The 23,613-nt window shown below is 32.8% G+C and overlaps 1 protein-coding gene and 1 pseudogene across 1 annotated transcript; both read right to left on the reverse strand.

Annotated features, from left to right (window-relative positions):
• Positions 1-1,083: 1,083 nt before the first annotated feature.
• Positions 1,084-3,757, reverse strand: LOC126707391 (probable glycosyltransferase At3g42180; annotated as a pseudogene).
• Positions 3,758-19,795: 16,038 nt separating this feature from the next.
• On the reverse strand, positions 19,796-22,904 carry LOC126715467 (probable glycosyltransferase At5g20260). The gene is made up of 4 exons (XM_050416067.1): positions 22,539-22,904; positions 22,286-22,437; positions 21,343-21,706; positions 19,796-20,697 (listed from the first exon to the last, which is right to left on the reverse strand). The coding sequence occupies exons 1-4, from the start codon at positions 22,791-22,793 to the stop codon at positions 20,035-20,037; spliced, it is 1,434 nt and encodes a 477-aa protein (XP_050272024.1). The 5' UTR covers positions 22,794-22,904; the 3' UTR covers positions 19,796-20,034.
• Positions 22,905-23,613: the final 709 nt, after the last annotated feature.

Genomic DNA, 23,613 nt, shown 5'->3' on the forward strand with positions numbered 1-23,613 from the left:
TACCCCAAAGCAATCACCACCACCACAGCACCGCATCTCCCTCTCTTCAACCCATAGCCACAAAACCCACAATCCAAAATCAATCACCACCACCACAATCACCAACAGATCGAAGCCCACAAACCCACTGATCGGAAACCCACAAAACCCAACAACCCAAACAACCATTGCACTAGCACTACATGTTCGGTTCTCAACCGCCACCGCATAGGCATGCCGCTGACCACTAATCACTCTCTATGCATTTTTTTAATAGAGAGTTTAAGTTAGAGAAGAACAAGAGAGGAGGAGAAGAAGAGAGCAAATTGGAGAGAAGAAAGAGAGAGAAACAGAGGAAAAAGAAGGAGAAGAAGGAAGAGAGAAACAAGATTATTTTTTAAGAAAAGAAGAGAGAGAACAAAATTAAAAAAAAATATTTTTTATAACTTTGGAGTTACAGTAAGCTGTCATTTTTGAAAGTTTACTGTAACTTTGATGCTAAAAGTTTTAACTTTAGCACCATCAATGGAGTATGCATTTTGTTATTTGTGGTGCTAAAAATAACTTTTTAGCAATATGACAGCATCATTGTGAATGCTTTTAGAAGTCTGTAATGTTTGTTATATTTTGAACAAAGGGACTTGTGGGTCTGAAAAAGTCTGCTTTTTTATTGAGCTCCAAGATTTAAACGCGCATGATTGCTTTCTACTTTTATATCAAGATATCAATGAGTTTTTTAGGTGTATGCATGATTCGAACTTAGATCCCTAATTTAAAGATAAGAGACGTTATCAATTCACTACTCATGTCAAACTTTATAAGGGTAATTTATGACTAGGCTTATGTTTGAATGAGGTTCTTTTTCTAGCTTATTTTTGTTTATTTGTTTAGGCATAACTTTTTAAAATTTTACTTTTCTTTTCTAAGTACAACCGTAATTCTACGCAATATTTTTATTGTTAATAAATGGGCACCAAAAATTACATTTCACTGAACAACTAAAAGTTACATAGTTGGCCAATGTGATCGAATTGCTAGTCCAGATTCTCAAAAAAAAAAAAAAAAAAATTGCTAGGCTAACTAAGATTATGTATCCCCATCCAATTAAGTAGGAAGAGCAAAATTTAGTCTCCTCAACCACACTGAGTGAAGCACCATGTGAATAACATCAAATGGCTTAGCAGGCCTATTTAGCACAAAATGCTTTGGACTTTCAATACCTTTTTTTGCAGTTTTAAGTACTTCTCATAGGGTATCCCTTGTAATATTGTCTTGATCTCAGGTATCCTCTCCACTGGAATTTGTATAGAAAATCGGCTCCAATTAAGGACATCACTAAAAGGTAAATAATAACTATCAGAAATTATCACAGGGACACATCACATGTAAATTGCTTCCACAATTCTAGGACTTGCCACTTCAAATCCACCAGGGCATAAGCAATACTAGGCCTGGCCCATTACTTTGGTGTAATTGCGGCCTTTTGGGAGGTACTCATGGACTTGTACATCACAATCTTTGTCCTTCCAATGCTTGAGTAGGATTTTTCGAATTTGTCCACGGTCTCGACTGCCAAAGAAGGCAAGGATTGGACGGTTGTTTGGGGCTTGGCCTTGGTGAGGTGGGCCAAGTGTTCCAAACCGTAAGTAAATTTCAGGTATTGAGACATCTCTTGAAGGTCGGAATTCTTCAGAGGTATTGGCATTGCAGAGGACCTTCATGAAGTTCTTGAAGAGCTGAGGATTGAAATCTGACACATCTAGTGCCTGAATTATGAAATAGGAATTTCAACATTAGAAGAACATTACTTGACTAACAATCTAGTCAATATTGAGGAGGCTTGAACTTAGCAAGTTTTAGTTATTTTAGGGTTTTTATTTTGGCTACAAGAAAAAAAAAGAGTTTACTAGACACAAGATGGATACCAACTCTTTTTTTTTCCCCTCTATTTTTTTGCAATAAATAAGTTCAAAGATGTAAATTTTTAAATAATTTTTTTTCACAAACTGATAAGATGATATGTTATAATAAGTACTAATAAAAGTATCATTTGTAGGCTTATATAAAAGTGATATTGCTTCAATATCAACTTATCACCTCAAAAATTAATCATGAAAAATTTGATGTTCCAAGAATTATTGTACACACTTTAAAGTAAAATGTATATTGTAATCCCTAACACGAAAAAAGATTTAGTAAATTCATCATTTGGCCTTAGCTTAGCATGTGTATTTTGACATTCATGAAAAGCCTTACTTCTTCTTGAGAATGCAATGTATATATACAGAAACAATAGATACGTGATCTTCAAAAAATCAAAAAGCTTCATGTGCCCCCAAGATACCATACTTAATTAGCAAAAGATAGACGATCATCACTAAGAAAACAATGATCTTAACGTACGTACCCAATCATGACATGGGAGCATGAAATGGTCAGCACCACTGCTTCTGTTCCAATAAGGGTGCTTATCTGCTACGATCTTAATGCAGTCAATTACAATCCTTTGCAGTCGATCACGATAGTAGTCAGTTTGCGTGGTGATAGGCATATAAACATATTTGACAATGTTGAATATGCTAAAGGGCATGGAAAATACGTGTGCCTCTTCGGGATGGCTAGCCCTGAAGGGGCTTTTATCCCTTTCTATTTCATCGATGAATTGCCCTTCAATGGCGTATACGTGGTTCAGTGGCCCATCGTGGACCAAAGGTTGCTCTCCTTCATTGTAGGTCCACACCTTGAACCTCTTCACCATCTCTATGTGGCTCCTGAAGTGATTACATATAAATAAACTTTGTTACTAATCCATATATTTTTTTGCACATGAATTTATATTTCTTTTTTTTTGATAGGCATGAATTTATATTTCATTCAGAAAGAATTGACTCATTGAATCATTGAAAACCCAAAGTACAATTATAAGGTAACATTAATATCTGGATCATAGTAAAAGTAGACAACGGCTTATATGTCTTGAATTGTTTGGAAACAAGAGATATATAGATGTGTCTTTCGAAGACTTACCAAAGAATAGTACAGAGAAAATGTCAATTGGAAATGAATTCATCTCTTGTTTTATGTTAAATAATAAATATTACACTATATACTGTCAGATACTAAAGATAAAATCTTAATTGTGATGTGGATTAAAGTAACTTGAATGTCGTAAACTTAATTGATGAAAAGCATATGAATTTCTGTAAATAGATCCTCTAGGGATAAATCTCTCTTCCTTCTCACTTGTATTGTGATGCTCCAATTTGATTGATTGTGTCAGTGTGTGAGTGTGTGATAAGTCCCACGTCGGGTATTTATTGGGTAGATCTGGGCTCTATTAACAATTGCAAGATGTCTCAATTGTGACTAGTCCTTTTGAGATATAGCGCAGATGTGGCTAGCGCTTTTCCTTGGGTCGTTACATATGGTATCAGAGCCGGCCCGGTAATCTCATGTGAGCTCAGAGACATTACCCCACAAAGTGGGCCTTAACGAGGACATTAGGGATTTTAATGTGGGAGATTGTGATGTTCCAATTTGATTGATTGTGTGAGTATGTGGGTATGTGATGAGTCCCATATCGGATATTTACTAGATAGATCTGAGCTTTATTAACAACTGTAAGGAGTCTCAATTGTGACTAGTCCTTTTGAGGTATAGTGCAGATGCGGCTAGCTCTTTTCCTTGAGTCGTTACATGTATAAATCCTTGACTGAATCGCTTCACAAATTGCAGCCCTTGATTTAGCTAAATCTTCTTCAATTTTCTTTACACTAGTTTTCTTCTGTTCAGAGCAAAAATATTAACCACAAAATTCAATGGTATAATCATTATATTACAAACAAGTGAACAAAGATAACTTCACTCGAAGAACTATAATTGCTCTTACTTTGGTACTACTAGCCTTGTGAGTATTGCTTTTATTCATAGCATAATTTGAAAACTATCTTGGGAAAATTAGGGTTGTGTCCTTGGTTTGTCTAAGATTGGATGGGGTGAAAAAAGAATAAAAGTGATTGGAATGGTACTCTACGGTTAAGGCAGAAGAGGAGAAGAAAGAAGGAGAAGGAGATGGATAAGAAAAGATGGAAGTAACACTAAGAATATGGAGTTGCAGCTGAAGCCTACAGTCATGGTTTCAGCTCTTTTGTCTCACTTTTCTGGGGGAGAGAGGAAGATATGAGGAAGATCATATATGAACTAGAGGAGAAGTTGCATGCAAGCTTTTTGTTATCTTCTGTTATAGAGAGGAAGATTTTGACTTGTAAATGACCTCCAGCATAGTCATGTGGCTTGCATTTAATTACATTTGAATAAAAGAGTACTGGTCACTGATATCGATAATCAAAATATGTTAAGCATTGATGAGTTTAACTTAGCCTATAACAAAAATGGTTAGCGCTATGGTGGAATCGTGTAAAAAAAAAAAAAAAAAAAAACCCCATATTGCTATCATGATGTTTGTTATTGGACCTAAATAAAACTAGGTGGTTTTATCTAGAAGACAATTTCATACCATATAAATCAATACGATCGGTATTTACCATGCCGGAACCTTGGTTAGTATAAAAACACTAGCATTTCGTACCGGTTTAAATATCGGTTGTATCGGAGCTGTTTCAACCATACTAAGATATATATCGAATTCCAACTAATTAATGGATGTTGGACCGGTACCAAAATTACACACCAAATACTTCTTTCTTTCCCCTCACACCTAGTCATACTTACTTCCTTCCTTCATGTCTAACTCCTCTTTACCTTAATGACGAAGACATGCTGTTTGGTGGAAAATGGTGATGCCAGTGAACATCCAACAAGCTATGACTCCTTGAAAAGGGGCTAAAAGTCTAAAGCTTCTTATCATACTCACGGATGTCCTTAATGCAATGGTTAACAATCTATTTTAGAAAAGTTTTGACACCACTTTTATGGGAAATAGAAAAAACTATCAATATATTAATTACTTTTTTTTTCTCATAAAAACTTTCTTTAAATGAATTATAAATCATTGCGCTAAGGACATTCATTAGTATTTCTCTTAAAAGAAAGATAGGGTTTGAGGTGAAACTAAGAGAGAGAGAGTTGTGATGGAGGTGAAAAAAGTCTTGAAAAATAAAGAAATATTTCATAGTGAAGTGATAAGTTTAATCATGTGAAGATGAGGGCGTGTTGGAAATTGTAATGACATTGTTAGTTGTAGGTCTTAGAGCAATCGCACCAATCCGTGCAAAATAGAAAAAGTTGCAAATTTTACACATTTTTGCTCAAAAACTACCCACATCAGTCTGTCTAAAACACTGTTTATATGCAAAATTATATGCACGGTTACTGTAGTTTTGTATATGATTTTTTTTCTCTCTCCTCTCCCTTGCCTTGTCAGACTCTCTCTCACCCAGTCTTCAATGCCAAGAAGAAGAAGAAGAAGCCGAAGCCGACCACCAACATCCATCCACCATCACAACTAACCAACCACCACCACAACCAACCCATTACAACATCAATTTAATCCAAACACAATCAACCCAAAATTAATGAAAATCATCACAAACCCAACTTAAAATCAACTCAAAATAAAACACAATAGAAAACCCTTTTGGAAAAATACAAATCAACTCAAAATCCAAGCTTGCCGCCGCCATGAGAGAGTGTGTGAGTGTATTGAGCCATGAAGGCTTGGTAGAGAGATTTTTTTCCAGATTTGAAGAGAGCACCAATTTGATAGAGAGAGAGGGGGAGAAAGGGAAAGATTTTTTTTTTTTTTTTTTAGAAATGAAAAAGAAGAAGAAAGAAAGAAAGAATAGCAAAAGAATAAGAAAAAGAAGAAAGAAAGAAGATGCTGAAGAAGAAAAATTGTAGAAGAAGAAAGTAGAAAGAAGAATGAGAAAAAGAAAGAGAGAGTGTTTAGAGAAGTGGTGTTTGGTAAGGTGGTGGGGCCGTGTATGTGTAAGGGAAATAATAATAAAAAATGTGAAAAAGTATTATTTTAATAAAAGATAGTGTATAATAGATAATCTAATGCGGATGTTTTTGCAAATTGAGTGTGTAAAATAGAAAAAAAGTAGATTTTTAGCGTAAAATAGAATAAAACTTTTACACTTATTGATGCGGTTGCTCTTACTTGTGTGATTTGGATTAGAAAAAGAAAAAAAATAATATTAATAGAGGTGGGAGGGAAGAGGCATCAGACCTATGGGTTGTGTTGCATGAAAAAAGAAAAGAAAAGAAAATTAAATGGAGGTTATACAATCATATAAACGAGGAAAGAAGGAAAAATAAAGGCAATGAATGCTGGGCTAGTATGGAATGGAAAAATAATAATTAAACTATAGTTTTTGGCTTAATAATTACTAAAAGAAAAATAATACAAGTATACTAAAAGTTTATTTGGAATAGATTGATATATTTTATTTAAATTATTTTTTTATATCTCAATAAACATAATAAAATAATTTTCTAAAAAAATATAATAAAATAACTATTATTATATTTTATTATATATATTTATAAAAATTAGACTTAAAAAAAAAAGATTTAGAATTAGGAATTTAAGATGTCCAAAATTTTACTTTAGGGGGTCAAAACAAAAAAAGAAATTATATATATAGGGTTGAGTTCATGTTACACTTGGTGTAACTCTAAGCAATGTTATACCATCCAATAACCTATTATAAAATTCATATTTTGAAAATCCTACCGTTGGATTACATGTTCTATATGTTCTTAATATTCATGTCAATTGGATGTTATTTATCATTTAATCCATAACTCATCTTTTATGCATTATTATAAACTACAAAATTTTGAATTTATACAATTGATTGATGACATGATTATTGATCTTTGATCACCTTGAAATTTTACAAGTATGAAGAATATATAAAGATAATGTAATCCAATGGTCAATTTGTCAACATTCGCATCCAATTAAAAAATATTGAGTGGTGTAACATTACTTAGAGTTACACCAGATGTAACTTAAACCCAACCCTATATATATATATATATATATATATATATATTTATTGATGGATTTGTCAAAATTTGCATCCAATTAAAAAATATTGAGTGGTGTAACATTGTTTAGAATTACACCAAGTGTAACTTGAACCCAACCCTATATATATTTATATTGGATTACATTATCTTTATATATTCTCCATACTTGCATAATTTCAAGGTGATCAAAGATCAATAGTTATGTCATCTATCAATTATATAAATTTAAGTTTTTGTAGTTTAAAATAATGCATAAAAGATGAATTTATGGACCAAATGATGAATAATATTTGATAAATATGAAAATTGGCATGCATGTTTAGAACAAATAGAATATGTAATCCAACAGTGGAATTGTCAAAATATAAATTCATTAACAAGTTATTGGGTGGAAAATTATATGAGATGGGTTCAAGTTACACCTGGTGTAACTCATCAAACTTACACATTTTTTATACCGTAAATTTCTAAGAAATCTAATGGTTAAAAAAAATCATTATATGCTATTATTTTCCACCTTATCACCTAATTAATACTAGCATTCTCTCTCTCTCTCTCTCTCTCTCTCTCTCTCTCTCTCTCTCTCTCTCTCTCTCTCTCTCTCTCTCTCTCTCTCTCTCTCTCTCTCTCTCTCCTTATTTATTACTTTCCACTAGATAATATTTTCTTCAACACAATCTAACAAAAAAAATTGCAAAAATAATCTCATTTTCATTGATTTCACGAAACTACCCAAAATAAGAGTCAAATAACTCTCAATTTGCTCCTTAAAATAAATAAATAAAGGAAATTAAAAATACTTCAAATCTAAGCCTATCATACACTAAACAATCAAACCTCCCATTTCGTCAACAAGCAGTTAAAAGGTAGATCTTCTACCTTCACTAGCTGCTTCAATGCGGTCTAACCAAAAAAGAAAAATTGTTTATATTTGAAAGGACTAGATTTGAGTTCCCAGCCCACTATGTGGATTGACTTAGGCCCAAAAAGCCCAAAAATAATGAATTTGTAGAGAATGAGTTGGAAAATTGGGCTTTAGTTAATCAAACGAACACTGGGAGGGATTCAGATGATAAGAGAATGAAAACAAAAAGGGTTGTATTGAAGAAAAATCGTTCTCGGCAAAGTCTGAGGAGGTCTGTTCTTATATATTATTCTCAAGTCTGATTACAAGTTTGGTTCTGGAATGCTATATTGTTTTTTCCATCCCTTCATCTCATTGCCTCCCTCTTCTTTTATACTCTCTTCACTTTTCATCTTCACATTCCACCTGTTTGCTAGATGGTTAGTGCTGGTACTTGTCCTATCAGTACCTCTCATAAGTCCTCATGTAATAGCTGTAAGGCTGAAATACACTGTTCAGGTATCACTTCTACATTAATGCGACCAAGGAGTTAGCTGTAGTGCATTTAATGCGGAGGTAGCAATTTCTCCCTAGATATTTTGGGGCTCTTCCTTATCTGATATTTTTGCAATGCTTCTTGTTGTCAAACCATCTTCCAGGACCTCGGCCTAGTTTGACCGAGGACATTTTCATCCTCGGCACACTCTCCAGAGCTATTATGACCAAATCCCACCTTTCTATTTTTCAACACAGTCTCTTCTGACGAAGGCCTCTCCTCCTCGGGCGGGTCCTTGTCCTCGGCTTGGGCCACAAGCCTAATATACAGGTAGATAATGAATCTCAGAGCCCAAGGGCATTACAATAGCCTCTCAAAGTTCTTCTTTCTGGCTCCTCGAGAAGAAAGGAGGATTTCGATGTCTTTACATCAGCTCCGTGCTCATTTCGCTCTTCCTCTGATTGTAAAGACGTCTTTTTGACTACCCAAGACACGCTCCTGGCACTGCAGTGTTCGAGACACGTCCTTATTAAATTCTTGTGGCTTTTTGTCCCCCACATTCTACGGCATGATGCAAATCCTATGGTTGAGGGCTTTGATGGGAATCGAGCGGGAATTTTTCCGCTCTCTGCTCTCTCCTTTGTATAAATACCGCTCAAATCAAACCCTCTTTTTTACTTTTAGCATGCACTTAGCTTTAACACACATACACTGAATGTACCAAACTTCCCTTTTCATTCGTGATCTTTACAAATACTAAAAGTCTATCCGAGGAGATCCTCCTTATTTCTGTAAGTCTTCACAAATCTCTACACTCAGTTTTTCCATATATTTTTCTGTTTTTCATACATTTCTTCTTCTCGGCCCTTTTTTCTCCCTCCAACCTTTCAAGTTCCCTTCAAGCCCTTATAGAAATGGGTAGGTTTAAGTGTCTAGAAGACTCCGAGGAGGGGATAGAGAACTTTAGGGCTCGTTACAGGATTCCCCCAAGAGTAGGCATTAGGTACTATGAAGAGGGGCAATGGCATGAAGATAGGTGAGAGGAAGAGGCAGTAATCCCCATGATTGCCTTTATAGAAGGTGAGATGAGAATCCCCAAGGGCACTCTAAAACGGTACACCGATATTGAGCGATAGTGATATATATCGTTCCCCAAGCTAAACCGAAACAGCCTCCAATCCAAAATTGACTCCTTAAGTTTTACACAATCAAACAGTACTCTTTTTGAGATCATGAGATGAGTGAGCAAAAAATAAGGATTTTTTCTATGAAGTACAAAGAGAAAAGGCAAAAGGTTTTCTCTCTAAATAGCATATAGATTTCTGTAAATGGAACCTCTCTAAAGATAAAGATCTCTTTCTTCCAGGACATATATATCTTCTTCTCCAAACTGCTTCACGTATCACGGCCCTTGCTTTAGCTAAGCCTACTTCAATTATCTTTAAGCTATTTTTCTTCTGGTCAGCTTTTACGTTAACCAAAAAAAAATTCAAAATACAACTAGCAACGATCAAACAACGAGCAATAGCAATCATAAAATTTTAAACAAAAACTTAGCAAAATTTAGATGTTTCTTACTTTGATATTACCAGCCTTATGTGTATTGGGATTGGTTGAAAGAAGCCCATCTTTGGATACTTGTTATGGGTTTGTGTGGTGGCTGTTTCTAAGATAGGAAGGGGTAAAGAGAGTGGAATAGTCTATGATTAAGGAAAAGGAAAAGAAGAGGAAGAAAAGAATTAGAGAAAATGGAATAATTACAAAAGATATGGAGCAGCTGAAGCCTGCCATGGCTTCAGTTTTTTTTTTTTTTTTTTTTTTTTTTTTTTTTTTTTTTTTTCAATCTTATGTAGGATTTTCTTTTAAAGAGAGATGAAAATATATGGGAAATACCATATATAGGCTGCAAGAGAAGTTGCATTAATGTTGCAAGCTTTAGCTTGCCAACATTTGCTAATCAAAATTTATATGGGGAAGTGTTTGACAATCACATGTGATATGATTATGCTAATTGAGTAATAATTATATAACATTATTGGAGTACCATAAATTCATTCTTCTCACATAGTAGTGGACCATATTAATTAAATTTATGATACTCCTAAAGTATATAGTAGTTTTCCATGCTAATGGCCTTTCACTAGTCAAACACTTTCTCATATGAACTTTGACTATTGAAATGCCTTTTTGCATACTCATGTGATTTAGTACAATTTTACATTTTAATTACATTTGAAATAAAGAGCAGTCACTCATATCGATAATCATTGTATTTAACTATGTTGATAATAGAGTAAATTTGCAGCATGCAAATTAATGCCTGGCAACAAAACCAAAAAAAAAAAAAAAAAAAACGAATTTCCTCCACAAGAGTATGGGTGCTACTTTTGGTAGAATAGAAAGTAAAAATCATGCCAATGTACGTTCACGCAATAAGTGTAAGATCCCACATTTTTATGGCTTGAAAAGGGCCAAAAATTCCATCAAGAATGAGAGAAATTATAAGGTTCTCATGGTGGATAAATGATATGGTCTACCATTTCATTAAAAGACTCACACTTGTTTAAAATTACTGAGTTAGAAATTTTTTTAAACAGAAACTGATTAGTGACTCAGCAACTTTAAACAAGTGGGAGTCTTTTAGTGGAATAGTAGACAAGTGATGTGATCTAACAGAGGATTATATAATTTCTCCAAAAATGGCATTTTATTTTCAATCAATCCCTAATTAGTGATTCGTGAACAGGGAAATCCTAATGCCAACAAATCCGCTAAGGTATTTCTCCCCCTTCTAATTTTAAAATTGGAATAAGTTCAAAAAAGAGAAAGAATAAAAGTGGATTCACTTTTAGTGAAACATTTTATTTTATTTTATTTTATTTTTTGAGAAGGCACTTTTTGTGAAACTTGAAACTCAAGCTTAAGGCCTAGGCTTGAATTAAAATAAAATTTTCAATTTAATTTAAAATTATTTAAAAGAGAATGAGAATAGAAATGTAGATTGATGGATAGGTCAACAATATCATACAAAATACTTAAATTAAAAACAAAACACTATACTGGGATTAGAAATGTAGTTAGAAATTATTGTATTACTTATTATTACTATCTTAACTGCAACGAAAATTTTCATAATTTTATTTCGAGTTGAGAGCACTTTTTTTTTTCTTTTTCCGGTGTCGTTCCTTTCTTCCCTTTGATCGAAAAATAGAATTGAGTAAATAAAAAATACAAAGGAGGTTCAAGTTTTTCGGATCCCCATTGGGCTATCAAACATGTCATAGGTGATACTAGAGTTGTTTTTTATTATTTCACTGATTGGGTTGTAAATCATACTTATAGGGAGGCAAATTTTGTTGCCCATAATTTTATAATAATTTTATTATTATGGATTTTTTTAATATAAAGTAGAGGTATAGGCATTTTAGAGGCATATTATGGAGATTTTAGTTAAAATTAATTAATGCTCCATTTTTGAAGTAAAATATTTTCAAATGTAAAATATTTTAAACATAAAAAGATTTTACCGATCTGTTTGTTTTAAAGTAATACATTTTCAGTAAAATGTTTTTAGGCATTTGATATGACAAGTAAATTTTTTCAAGCAAACCACCATATTGGTGGTTCAGCCACCAAACTGGTGGTTCAACCACCAAAGTCATTGGTGTAAGAGGTGCAATGATCTAATCTCCAAACCTAGCAATTGAAATGGTGGCGTTGAATATTTAGAATTATATACATTCTTGAACAAATGTGTATGTCAAATATATAGAATTGTGTGTATTCTCTAAAAATATTATATAAATTGAATATACAAAATTGTGTACATTATTTGAAATTATATATGAGGAGTATACAAAATTTTGTACATTTTTTTGAAAAATTTTGTTCCTCAAATATATAAATTATATACATTTTTTTGAAATTGTGTACGTTAGATATACAGAATCATCTCCATTCTTTAAAACCAATGTACATTGAATATACTGAATTGTGTATATTGAATTGTGTACATTCCTTGAATTTGTGTTCATTTTTTTTTATAGGAGTTGTGTTCATTGAATATACAAAATTGTGTACATTTTTTGAATTTGTGTACGTTGAATGTACATAATTGTGTACATTATTTGAAGAGCTATGTATGTTGAATATACATAATTTTGTATAATCTTTAAAATTGTGTACGTTGTATATACATAATTATGTTCATATTTTAGAAATTGTGTACAATGACTATATAGAATTGTGTACATTCTTTGAAAATTTATGTATGCTGAATATATAAAATTGTGTATGTTGAATATACATAATTGTATTCATTCTTTAGAAAATTGTGTGCATTAAATATATAAAATTGTGTACATTCTTTTAAAAGTTATGTACGCTAAATATATAAAATTATGTATATTATTTAAAATTGTGTACGCTAAATATTTAGAATTGTACATGTACGTTATTTAAAATTATGTACATTGAATATACAAAATAGAGTATATACTTTGAAAATTTATGTACATTGAATATATAAAATTGTGTATATTTTTTAAAATTGTGTACATTGAATATACTGAATTGTGTACATTATTTGAAATTATGTACTGTGAATATTGTGGACGCAAAGGAGTCAGAGGAGTCACCACCTAGTTTTTGCAATGGCCTAAGAACCATATATATAGCATCCTCTCGTGGGAGGACTTTTTAATCTTACTATTAGAGATATGGGTTCGGAGTTAAGATACGGTCTTAGGAAGGTGTTAGACACCCAAAACCGTCCAATCCTAAAATTGGCTTCCCATCATTGTGTCTTATGTCTTAACCCTATTAAAGGCACATTCAATATTGTTATTTAACTCAGACACATACTAACATTCCTTTAACAATCAATATGGCATCAATCATCCCAAAAGACCTAATCATACGTCTATCATGCTTACAAACAAAGACCTACCATTCATCTAATCATGGAATCACATATCAAAGGTCCTAGCATTCATCTAGCATGGTATCAAAGCATTCATCACATCACCAACCTTAATAATACATCTAAGCATGCTTTATCACAAGCTCCATGTTATTCATCCAAGGCAACAATTATGACAAAAACACAAATATAGAAAGATCTAAGCAACATGTGATTGTATCTATACATTGGAAATACTCATCTAAACATGCATGTTCATATACATTATCAAAGCAAGATCATATCACAAATGCATGAACATTACAAATGCATGATTTACCCTTACTTACCTTGCAACAACTCAGTACTTGTGGCATCATGCATGAGCATGTGAATGCATGTTCATAGCATTAAAGCAATAAAACCCTAATTATAACATGTGAAAGCAAACAAACAAATAACATGTGAAACAGAGACTTTGAAAGCATAAAAACATGGAAAAAGAAGCTAAACAAGACAAACATGTAAAGGCAGAATAAAAAACAGATAAATAAAATTAGAGTTTCTAGGCAAGTTCATACGCATGCATGAACAAGGCTGTGTGTGCATAAGCAAGCCTGCGTGCGCAAGCAAGATTATGCGTACACAAGTTTCTATCCAAAAACTCTTCAAACTTGATTTTTGACTATTCCCCTTAGTCAAATCTATTCATAATTAAATAAATGGTGATTAATAATCTTAAACTCAAAGATCAAGGTAAAAAAAGGCCCTAATCAAAAGAAAATTGACTTGAGGGTGTTTTGTGAAAAACTCTCTCTTTGATTCACTATTTCTAGTGAATCTTAGTGTTTTCTCGTGGAACTTTTGTATATTTTAAAAATATACCATGTAAGGCTACTTATAGTGTGAAAGAGAGGGTTTGGAACGACTCCCAGACGATGTGGGATTCGTTCCAAACCTTAACATAAATACAAAAAACTTACCTTGTAGAGTTTTTAGAAATTGCTATGTGTGAGCAAGATCGGGCCTACATATGCATGCAAGAAGTTGCATATGCAAGCTGATTCTTGCGTTCGTATAGCGAAAGTTTCTTTTGGCCTTATTTTTCAAAAATAGGTTTATTTGCTCATTAAAAGTTATATTTTTAATTTTAACACTTCGCAAGTCAATTTAACTTTTGATTGGGTCCTAAATCAACCTTAGGTCTTAGAATTCAACATCATTGGAGAATGGGGGCCCAAGTCATAAGGGATACAAAATGCGGTGTCTACAAATATACATAATTGTCTACATTCTTTGAAATTGTGTAACTTGAATATACATAATTTTCTACATTCTTTGGAATTGTGTGTGTTGAATATACATAATTGTATTTATTCTTTGAAAAATTGTGTAGATTGAATAGACAAAATAGTGTACAATCTTTGGAATTGTGTATATTGAATATGTAAAATTGTGTTCATTTATATGAAAAATTGTATACATTAAATATACAAAACTGTGTATACTCTTTAAAGTTATGTATGTTGAATATACAAAATTGTGTACATTTTTTTAAAAGTTGTGTATGTTAATTATTCAGAATTGCATACATTATTTGAAAATTTGTGTACATTAAATATACATAAATGTGTACAATCTTTGAAATAGTGTACGTTGAATATATAAAATTTTGTAAGTTTTTTGAAAATACAGAATTTTGAACATTCTTTGAAATTGTGTATATTCTATAATAAAAAAAATTATACATTAAATATAAAGAATTGTGTACAATCTTTGAAGTTGTGTATGTTGAATATATAAAATTTTGTAAATTCTTTGAAAATACAAAATTTTGAACATTCTTTATGATAGTTTTTAGACCCCTTAAAACACAATTGATTTAACCTAGGTAATTAGCCAAGTTGTTACTTAGTCCAATTTAACAAATCTAGGTTATCACAATCACAAAGATCATATCATGCTAAGCAGCGGAAAGATAAATAACACAAGATATGATCACCCAGGAAACCAAACCAGTAAAAACCTGGGGAGGATTTGACCTAGCTATCCTCAAGGTAAACTTGAATCCACTATCTTGAAAGAATCGAAGTTCATACAATAAGACTTACAAGGCCCCACGCTCGACTTCTTATTGCTACCAACCAGTAGAACTTACTGACACGACCACGTGCAAGCTCCGAATCCACAGACTCCTTCTTTCTTGGATTCACCACCAGATACAAGCACACCCGCTTGTGTTTTCTTTAAGCTTCAATGGAAGCAACCGAGTTGATCATCAAGGTGTAGATAAAATCTTCTCCTTGAAAACCCTAAGTTTGTGTAAAGGAAAGCTCCTCTAGATCTCACAAGAGATTTACACAAACCGCAATATGAGCAACACTAAAACGTGGCTAGGGTTTGCCTTTTATACTTGGGACAAATTAGAAAACCCTAAAACGTTTTAAACAACTAGGACTGAGTTGGAAATCTGCAGAAAAAAACATTCTGCCCGAGATTCGATCGATCGAGCCTAAGCTTCAATCGATCGAGCCAGGCCGAAATGCATTAATCTTTTCTGCATTAGCTCGATTCCAACTTTACATAAAATACACAACTTTGAGCAAGACAAAAACACTTCTAAACACATTATTTTGATCATGGTTTGCCAACAATACATATTAGAGTTCTAAATACATAAATACCTAAGTCTTTAGAACCTGACACTTTGAAATTGTGTATATTCTATAAAAAAAAAAAGTTGTATACATTAAATATAAAGAATTATGTACATTGCATATACAAATTTCTTACATTCTTTGAAAAGTTTTGTACATTCTTTGAAATCATGTATGTTGAATATAGAAAATTGTGTACATTCTTTAAAAAATTGTGTACGTTGAATCTACATAATGATGAAAATTTGTGCATCTCTCTAAATTAACCTGCTTTAGAGATAGGGTTAGATGCAAAGTTTGCTGTACATCTATTAAAGGAGGAGGGAAATCTAAATTGTAATGATTTCATTGTGGCTGACTGCAAAGAATGGCTTAAAAGAATTCTGCTATTCAAAATTCATTACTATTATAGAGAAGTTAACAAGTGTGCAGATGCACTTACTAGGAGGGGAGGGTTTTATCTAAGGATTTTTGTTGTTTTCTCTAAAATCCATAAGCAGATGCATATTTGCTACTTAGTTTAGACTCTCCTAGGACTTTGTATGATTGTAATATTTGTTTTAGTTTGTTCATTGTTTAGTCATTGAAATTTCTATTTTTACCAAAATAAGAAAAGGCAAGTGAAATTATCAACTTTTATCCTTAGAGAATAAATAATAATAGAGCAATCTTATAAACATAAGAAATTTCACAATAGTTGAGTTGAAAAACCTTTATTAATAGGCAAAAATACACTTCTGGTCCTTACATTTTGGACCAATTCTCATTTTGGTACCTACTTTTTGGTCGCACCTATTTCAGTCCCTAAAATCGAAAATTGTTTCTATTTTAGTTCCTGCTGTTATCTCAGTAACGAGAAAAGCAGACGTAACAAACAAAGTGCACTACAGCTAAACTTCACCATTAAAATAATATTTTCCTAATCCTATGAGTTACTAGCCCCCATGCCTGGTCAACTTCCCACCACCAAAATGACCCATGTGACCTTATCATCAACCACCCACATGTGTGGGAGGTTAGAAATAAAATCCCAAAATAAAAAAAAAAAAACCTAAATCCCTATTCTCACCATCCAATTTAAGCTCACAATTCTCACTCATTTACCTAAAAAAAACCAAAATCCCATAAAGGAAGCACCAAAATCATTGAACTACAATACCGAAACCCCAAAATCCCAATCGAAAAATAGAAATCATTTAATCGAGGATTTGAAATAAAAGAAACACTATGATTTGAAGAAGCCATCCACTGGGAACAAAAATTTCCAAATCGAAATGAATAAACAATTCATACTCTAGGACATTAAAGTGAGATTCAGAGGTGCCATCCACTAGGTATCCCATTTAAAAAGGTAAAAAAAAAAAAAAAAAAAAGTTTTCTCACTCTCTCTCTCTCTCTCTAACTTTTTGTCTGTACTCATTCACTAGGAACCACTCATTTATATTATTTCTTGCTATGCTTTTACATAATTGGTATTTGTATAATGTTTTTTGACCGTTTGTTGGTGCCTTTCTGTTTGCTATTTATGGGTCAAAGTTGTCCATGCGTTCCTTGCTAGCATGAGAAAGTGACTAAAATATTGGGTTGCTTTACACTATGTAAAATATTTTTTTGACTATCTATTTTATATTATTTACAGATTCTTGGGTAATATATTATGTCATGTCCTGTTGTTCATTCACTAAAACTGTTTATTGGCCTTTGGTTTTTTTTTTTTTTTTTTTTTTAAATGTTGTGATATATATATATATATATATATATATATATATATATATATATCTCTGTTAGCAGGCTATTATAAAATGCCTAGGGTGAATCGAGAAGGTGCATTATTCCACCTGATTGTGGATGATGATGATGATGCAATGTTCACGACAAACTTGGTAAATGGTCATAAAGAGATTCATGTATTTGTTTAGCATCTAGTAGATGAGCCTATTCTATTTGATGAAGCTGGAGAGGAGGAGGAGGTTGAACTTGATCCCATGCATTGAGGTAGAAGTAGAGTCTATGGATGTAAAGCCTTAGTGATTAAGTGAACCTAAAGATGATTTTTATTATGGGTATTTTGATAATCATGATGGTGATGGTGATGGTGATGGTGATTTGTAATCAGACTCAACTCTCACACATAAAACAAAGCCCAACAAACAGTTTTAATGAATAAATAACAAGACAAGACATAATATACTACCCAAGAATCTGTAAATAATATAAAACGAATAGTCAAAAAAATATTTTGCATAATGTAAAGCAACCCAATATTTACTTGCTAACAGGGAAAACATGGATCACCTTAACCCGTGAATAGCAAACAAAAAGGCACCAACAAACAGTCAAACAACATTTTACAAATACCAAATATGTAAAGCATAACAAGAAAAACTGTAAATGAGTGGTTCCTAAAGAATGAGTACAAATAGAAAGTTAGAGAGAGTGAGAAAACTTACATTTGAAAATTGAATACTAGTGGATGGCACCTCTGAATCTCACTTCAATGTCCTAGAGTCTGAATCATTTATTCCTTTCAATTTGGGCATTTTCATTCCCAGTGGATGGCTTCTTTCAAATCACAGTGTTCCTTCCATTTCAGATCCTCAATTAAACCATTTTCATTTTTTCGATAAGGATTTTGGGGTTTCGATATTGTAGTTTAATGATTTTGATGCTTCCTTTCAAGGATTTTGGTTTTTTAGGTAAATGAGTGAGAAGTGTAAGCTCAAATTGAATGGTGAGAATGGGATTTAGGGTTTTGTTTGTTATCTGATTTGGGATTTTTTTTTTGACCTAACACACATGTGGGTGGTTGATGATAAGGTCACATGGGTCGTTTTTGTGGTGGGAAGCTAACCAGGCATGTGGGCTAATGATATGTAGGATTAGTAAATTATTTTTTTAATGGTGAAGCATGACAATAGGGTACTCCGTTTGCCACGTTTTCTTTTCCTGTTACTAAGATGATGACAAGGACCAAAATAGAAATGGTTTTCAATTTTCAGGGACTAAAATAGGTGCAAATAGAAAGTAGAGACCAAAATGAGAACTAGTCCAAAATGTAAGGATCAAATATATATTTTTGCCTTATTGATTCTTATACGGGTTCACCATTAACATCACATTTTTATTTATTGCTAATAATCTACCACATCGGCCAGGTGTGAAATTTTTTGTCCATAAATTTTTTTTTTTTGGGAATAATTAGTAGTTTGTACACCATTTACCTTTCTCTCTTAAAAAGAAGAAGAAGAAAAAAAAAACAATGTTGTTTGTAACTTTGTATGCATTATTAGACACGTTTGAGGTTAGTGAGGGATTTTTTTTTTTTTGGTTTCTTACGGCAAATGGGAGGGGAGGTATTGCAGCCAAATAATTCTTATGGGATAGATCAAGCAATTCTACTGAGTCATATAAGACTATTGGTATGATTAGTGTGTTATGAAAAGCTAAAACGTCTTTTCCCACTAATATTCACTAAAAAAAAATTAGGGAATTGAAAGGTTAGTCTCTATTGATTCCAAAGCTCATTGCTGGACGGTTTCTCTTCTCAGTTTATCTGAGGTAAAGGATCTAATAGATATATGGTTATATTAGTAGTAAATATGATAAAAATTATTAAATCTTCGAAAAGAAAATTGCTTGTTTCTGTACCATCCATTTTTATGGAATGAAAGTCCACTTAATCACAACTAATCATGGTCTCCCAGCAAAAATCCACATGTAACGATCCCCATTTTAGGTGGATAAGAAAAAGTTTTTCAGGTGAAGATCGTAGTATAGGGATTCCATAAGATTAATTATCTTCTCCAATCCCAAAGGAATCATCAGCGGTTTGAACACGTTGTTTTTTGCATGTACGTCTCAGTCTGTAGCGAGTCTTGGATCACTAAATTTCTTGACCAAAATTAAAATAAAATCCCTGGCTCTGATAAATTGCTTCAAGTACAAGTTTCACTTTTTAAAACTTTTCTTTTCTAGGTACAAGTTGCTAGGCTAACTAGGGTTATGTATCCCCAGCCAATTAAGTAGGTTTAGCAAAATTCACTGAACAACAAAAAGTTACATAGCTGGCCAGTGTGATCAAGTTGCTAAGCTAGATTCTAAACCAAAAAAAAAAAAAAAAAGGTTGCTAGGGTAACTAAGATTATGTATCCCCAGCCAATTAAGTAGGAAGCGCAAAATTTAGTCTCTTCAACCACACTGAGTGAAGCACCATGTGAATGACATCAAATGGCTTAGCAGGCCTATTTAGCACAAAATGCCTTTGCACTTTCAATACCTGCTTTTGCAGTTTTAAGTACTTCTCATAGGGTATCCCTTGTAATATTGTCTTGATCTCAGGTATCCTCTCCACTGGAATTTGTATAGAAAATTGGCTCCAATTAAGGACATCACTAAAAGGCAGATAATAACTATCAGAAATGATCACAGGGACGCATCCCATGTAAATTGCTTCCACAATTCTAGGACTTGCCACTTCAAATCCACTAGGGCATAAGCAATACTTGGTCTGGCCCATTATTTTGGTGTAATTGGGGCCTTTTGGGAGGTATTCATGGACCTGTACATCACTATCTTTGTCCTTCCAATGCTTGAGTAGGAATTTTCGAATTTGTCCATGCTCTCGACCACCAAAGAAGGCAAGGATTGGGCGATTGTTTGCGGGTTGGCCTTGGTGAGGAGGGCCAAGTGTTCCAAATTCTAGGTAAATTTCGGGTATTGAAACATCTCTTGTGGGTCGGAATCCTTCTGAGGTATTGGCATTGCAGAGGACCTTCATGAAGTTCTTGAAGAGCTGAGGATTGTCATCTGACACATCTGGTGCCTGAATTATGAAATAAGAATTTGAACATTTGAAGAATCTAGCCAATATTGAGGAGGCTTGAAGCGTGAAGTTAGCAAGGTTTTTTTTTTTTCCTCCTCCTCCCCGGGTGCTAATAAAAGTGGTATCACTTGTAGATCTATGTAAAAATAATATTACCCCCTGAAGTTATATTATGTTTGCATCAACAATTCATTCATTCATATTTTCTATTAAGTGCTATATAAACTTATCACACATATTTAATTTATCTAATAAAATAATGTCATGTCACATTATGAAAATGACATGATATTATTTTATTAGACGAACTAAATATGTACGTGTGATAAGTTTATATAGCACTTAACAGAAAATATGGACAAATAGAGTATTGTTGATGCAAATGAAATATAATTTCAGGGGTAAAATCTAAAAATTCCTAAATTTTAGAGGTTTAGTTTTCACTTTAGCCTAAAATGTATATTATAGGCTCTAACATGGAAAATGACGTAGTCAATTCATCATTTGGCCTTAGCATATATGTATATTTTGACATTGAAAAGCCTTGTTTCTTAGGAATGGCAATGTATAGTGCTAATAAATATGTGATCTTCTTCAAAATAAGAAAAGCTATGTGCCCCAAAGAAAACAACAAGTTTAACGTACCCAATCGTGACATGAAAGCATAAAATGGTCAGCACCACTGCTTCTGTTCCAATAAGAATGCTTTTCTGCTACGAACTTGATGTAGTCAATTACAATCTTTTGCAGCCGATCACGATAGAAGTCAGTTTTTTTGGTGATAGGCATGTAAACAAATCTGACAATGTTGGCTATGCTAAAGGGCATGAAAAATACGTGTGCCTCTTCGGGATGGCTAGCCCTGAAGGGGCTTTTATCCCTTTCTATTTCATCGATGAATTGCCCTTCTATGGCGTAGATGTGGTTCAGTGGCCCACTATGGATCAAAGGTTGCTCCCCTTCATTGTAGGTCCATACCTTGAACCTCTTCACCATCTCTATGTGGCTCCTGGAGTGATTACGTATAAATAAACTTTGTTACTAATCTTTATACATTTTTGTCTTTTATGAATGATTGTATATTTTGAACATCAATTTATATTTTATTTAGGGGTCTAATTAACAGGTATCCTTAGAATATAAGCTAATGGACTATTTTAAGTAAGTTTTAATATTATTTTTATAGGAAATATAAAAAAACTGTTTAAAAAAATCAATTACTTTTTTCCTTTTCCCATAAAAAAGTTTCTAAAAATGTTTTTTAAACCAATATCCTCAAAACATCAATTAACATTTCTCTTTATTTGGGAGGAATAGAATCATTGAATGCCCAATGTACAATTATAAGGTAACATTAATGTCTGGAATATTGTAAAAGTAGACAATATCTTGAATTGTTTGGAAACGAGAGAGAGATATATAAATGTATCATTCGAAGATTACCAAAGAATATTACAGAGAAAATATTAATTTGAAATGAAATCATCTCATGTTTTATATTAAATATTACAGTATATACTGTCACATACTGAAAATAAAATCTTAATAGTGATGTGGATTAAAGTAACTTGAATGCTATAAACTTAACTGATGAAAAGCATATGGATTTCTGTAAATGGATCCTCTAGGGATAAATGTCTCTTCCTTCTCACTTGTATAGTCCCTCGACTGAATCGCTTCCTGAATTGCTGCCCTTGCTTTAGCTAAATCTTCTTCAATTCTCTTTACACTAGTTTTCTTCTGTTCATAGCAAAAATGTCAACAAAAAAATTCAATGGTGATCATTATATTACAAACAATTGAACAAAGATAACTTCACTCAAAGAACTATAATTGCTTACTTTGGTGCTGCTAGCCTTGTGAGTACTGCTTTTATACATAGAATAATTTGAGAGAAAACCATCTTGGGAAACTCGCATTGGGGTTGTGTTTTTGGTTTTTCTAAGATTAAATGGGGTGAAAGAAGAATAAAAGTGAGTGGAATGGTACTCTTCGTTTAAGGCGGAAGAGGAGAAGAAGAGAAGGAGAAGGAGAAGGATAAGAAAAGATGGAAGTAACACTAAAGATATGGAGCTGCAGCTGAAGCCTGAATTCATGGTTTCAGCTCTTTTCTCTCACTTTTCTGCGGGAGAGAGAAAGATATGGGGGAAGATCATATGTGATCTAGGGGAGAAGTTGCATGCAAGCCTTTTGTAATCTTCTGCTACATCCAAATTTATAGAGAGGAAGATTTTGACTAGTAAATGACCCCCAGCATAGTCATGTGACTTGCATTTAATTACATTTGAGTAAAAGACTGGTCACTGCTATCGATAATCACAATATGTTAAGCACTGATGAGCTTTTAACAGCCAAAACAAAAAAAAGTTGGCCACTTGGCCCTATATATGGGCGCTATCGGTGGAATAGTGTACCAAAAAATCCCATATTGCTATCATGATGTTCGTCACTGGAACTAAATAAAGGTCTGGGGGAAAAAGAAAACTGAGTTATATAAATCAATTAGAACTTGATTGTGCTGAAGTTCACTATAGTAAACCTTTTGGAACTACATGGTCGCGAATGATGGTTAGCTTTGATATATACTCTTGAGAAAATTTATAATTGTACTGTCTCTGTAAATCAAGCAACAGCTGACCATCATTCTTATGAGGAGCACGTATAATTTTAATTACGAGTTGTAATATTGCTAATAGAAAAAAAATTTGTTTTGACCCACTTGTTTTTTAATTTTTGATAACCTTAGATTTTTCATTAAAAATAAATTAACTACAAGGTTTTTTGCAACCCATATTTGTTAATTATGTAGCAAAATTATTAATTAATTATCAACTTATCTCAAATATTATGTGATGTATGATATAACCAAGAAATGCATGCACCAAATCATAAAGTAAGAAAATAAGAAAACAATAG

This window comes from Quercus robur, chromosome 2 (genome assembly GCF_932294415.1).
Source record: "Quercus robur chromosome 2, dhQueRobu3.1, whole genome shotgun sequence".
Classification (NCBI taxonomy): domain Eukaryota; kingdom Viridiplantae; phylum Streptophyta; class Magnoliopsida; order Fagales; family Fagaceae; genus Quercus; species Quercus robur.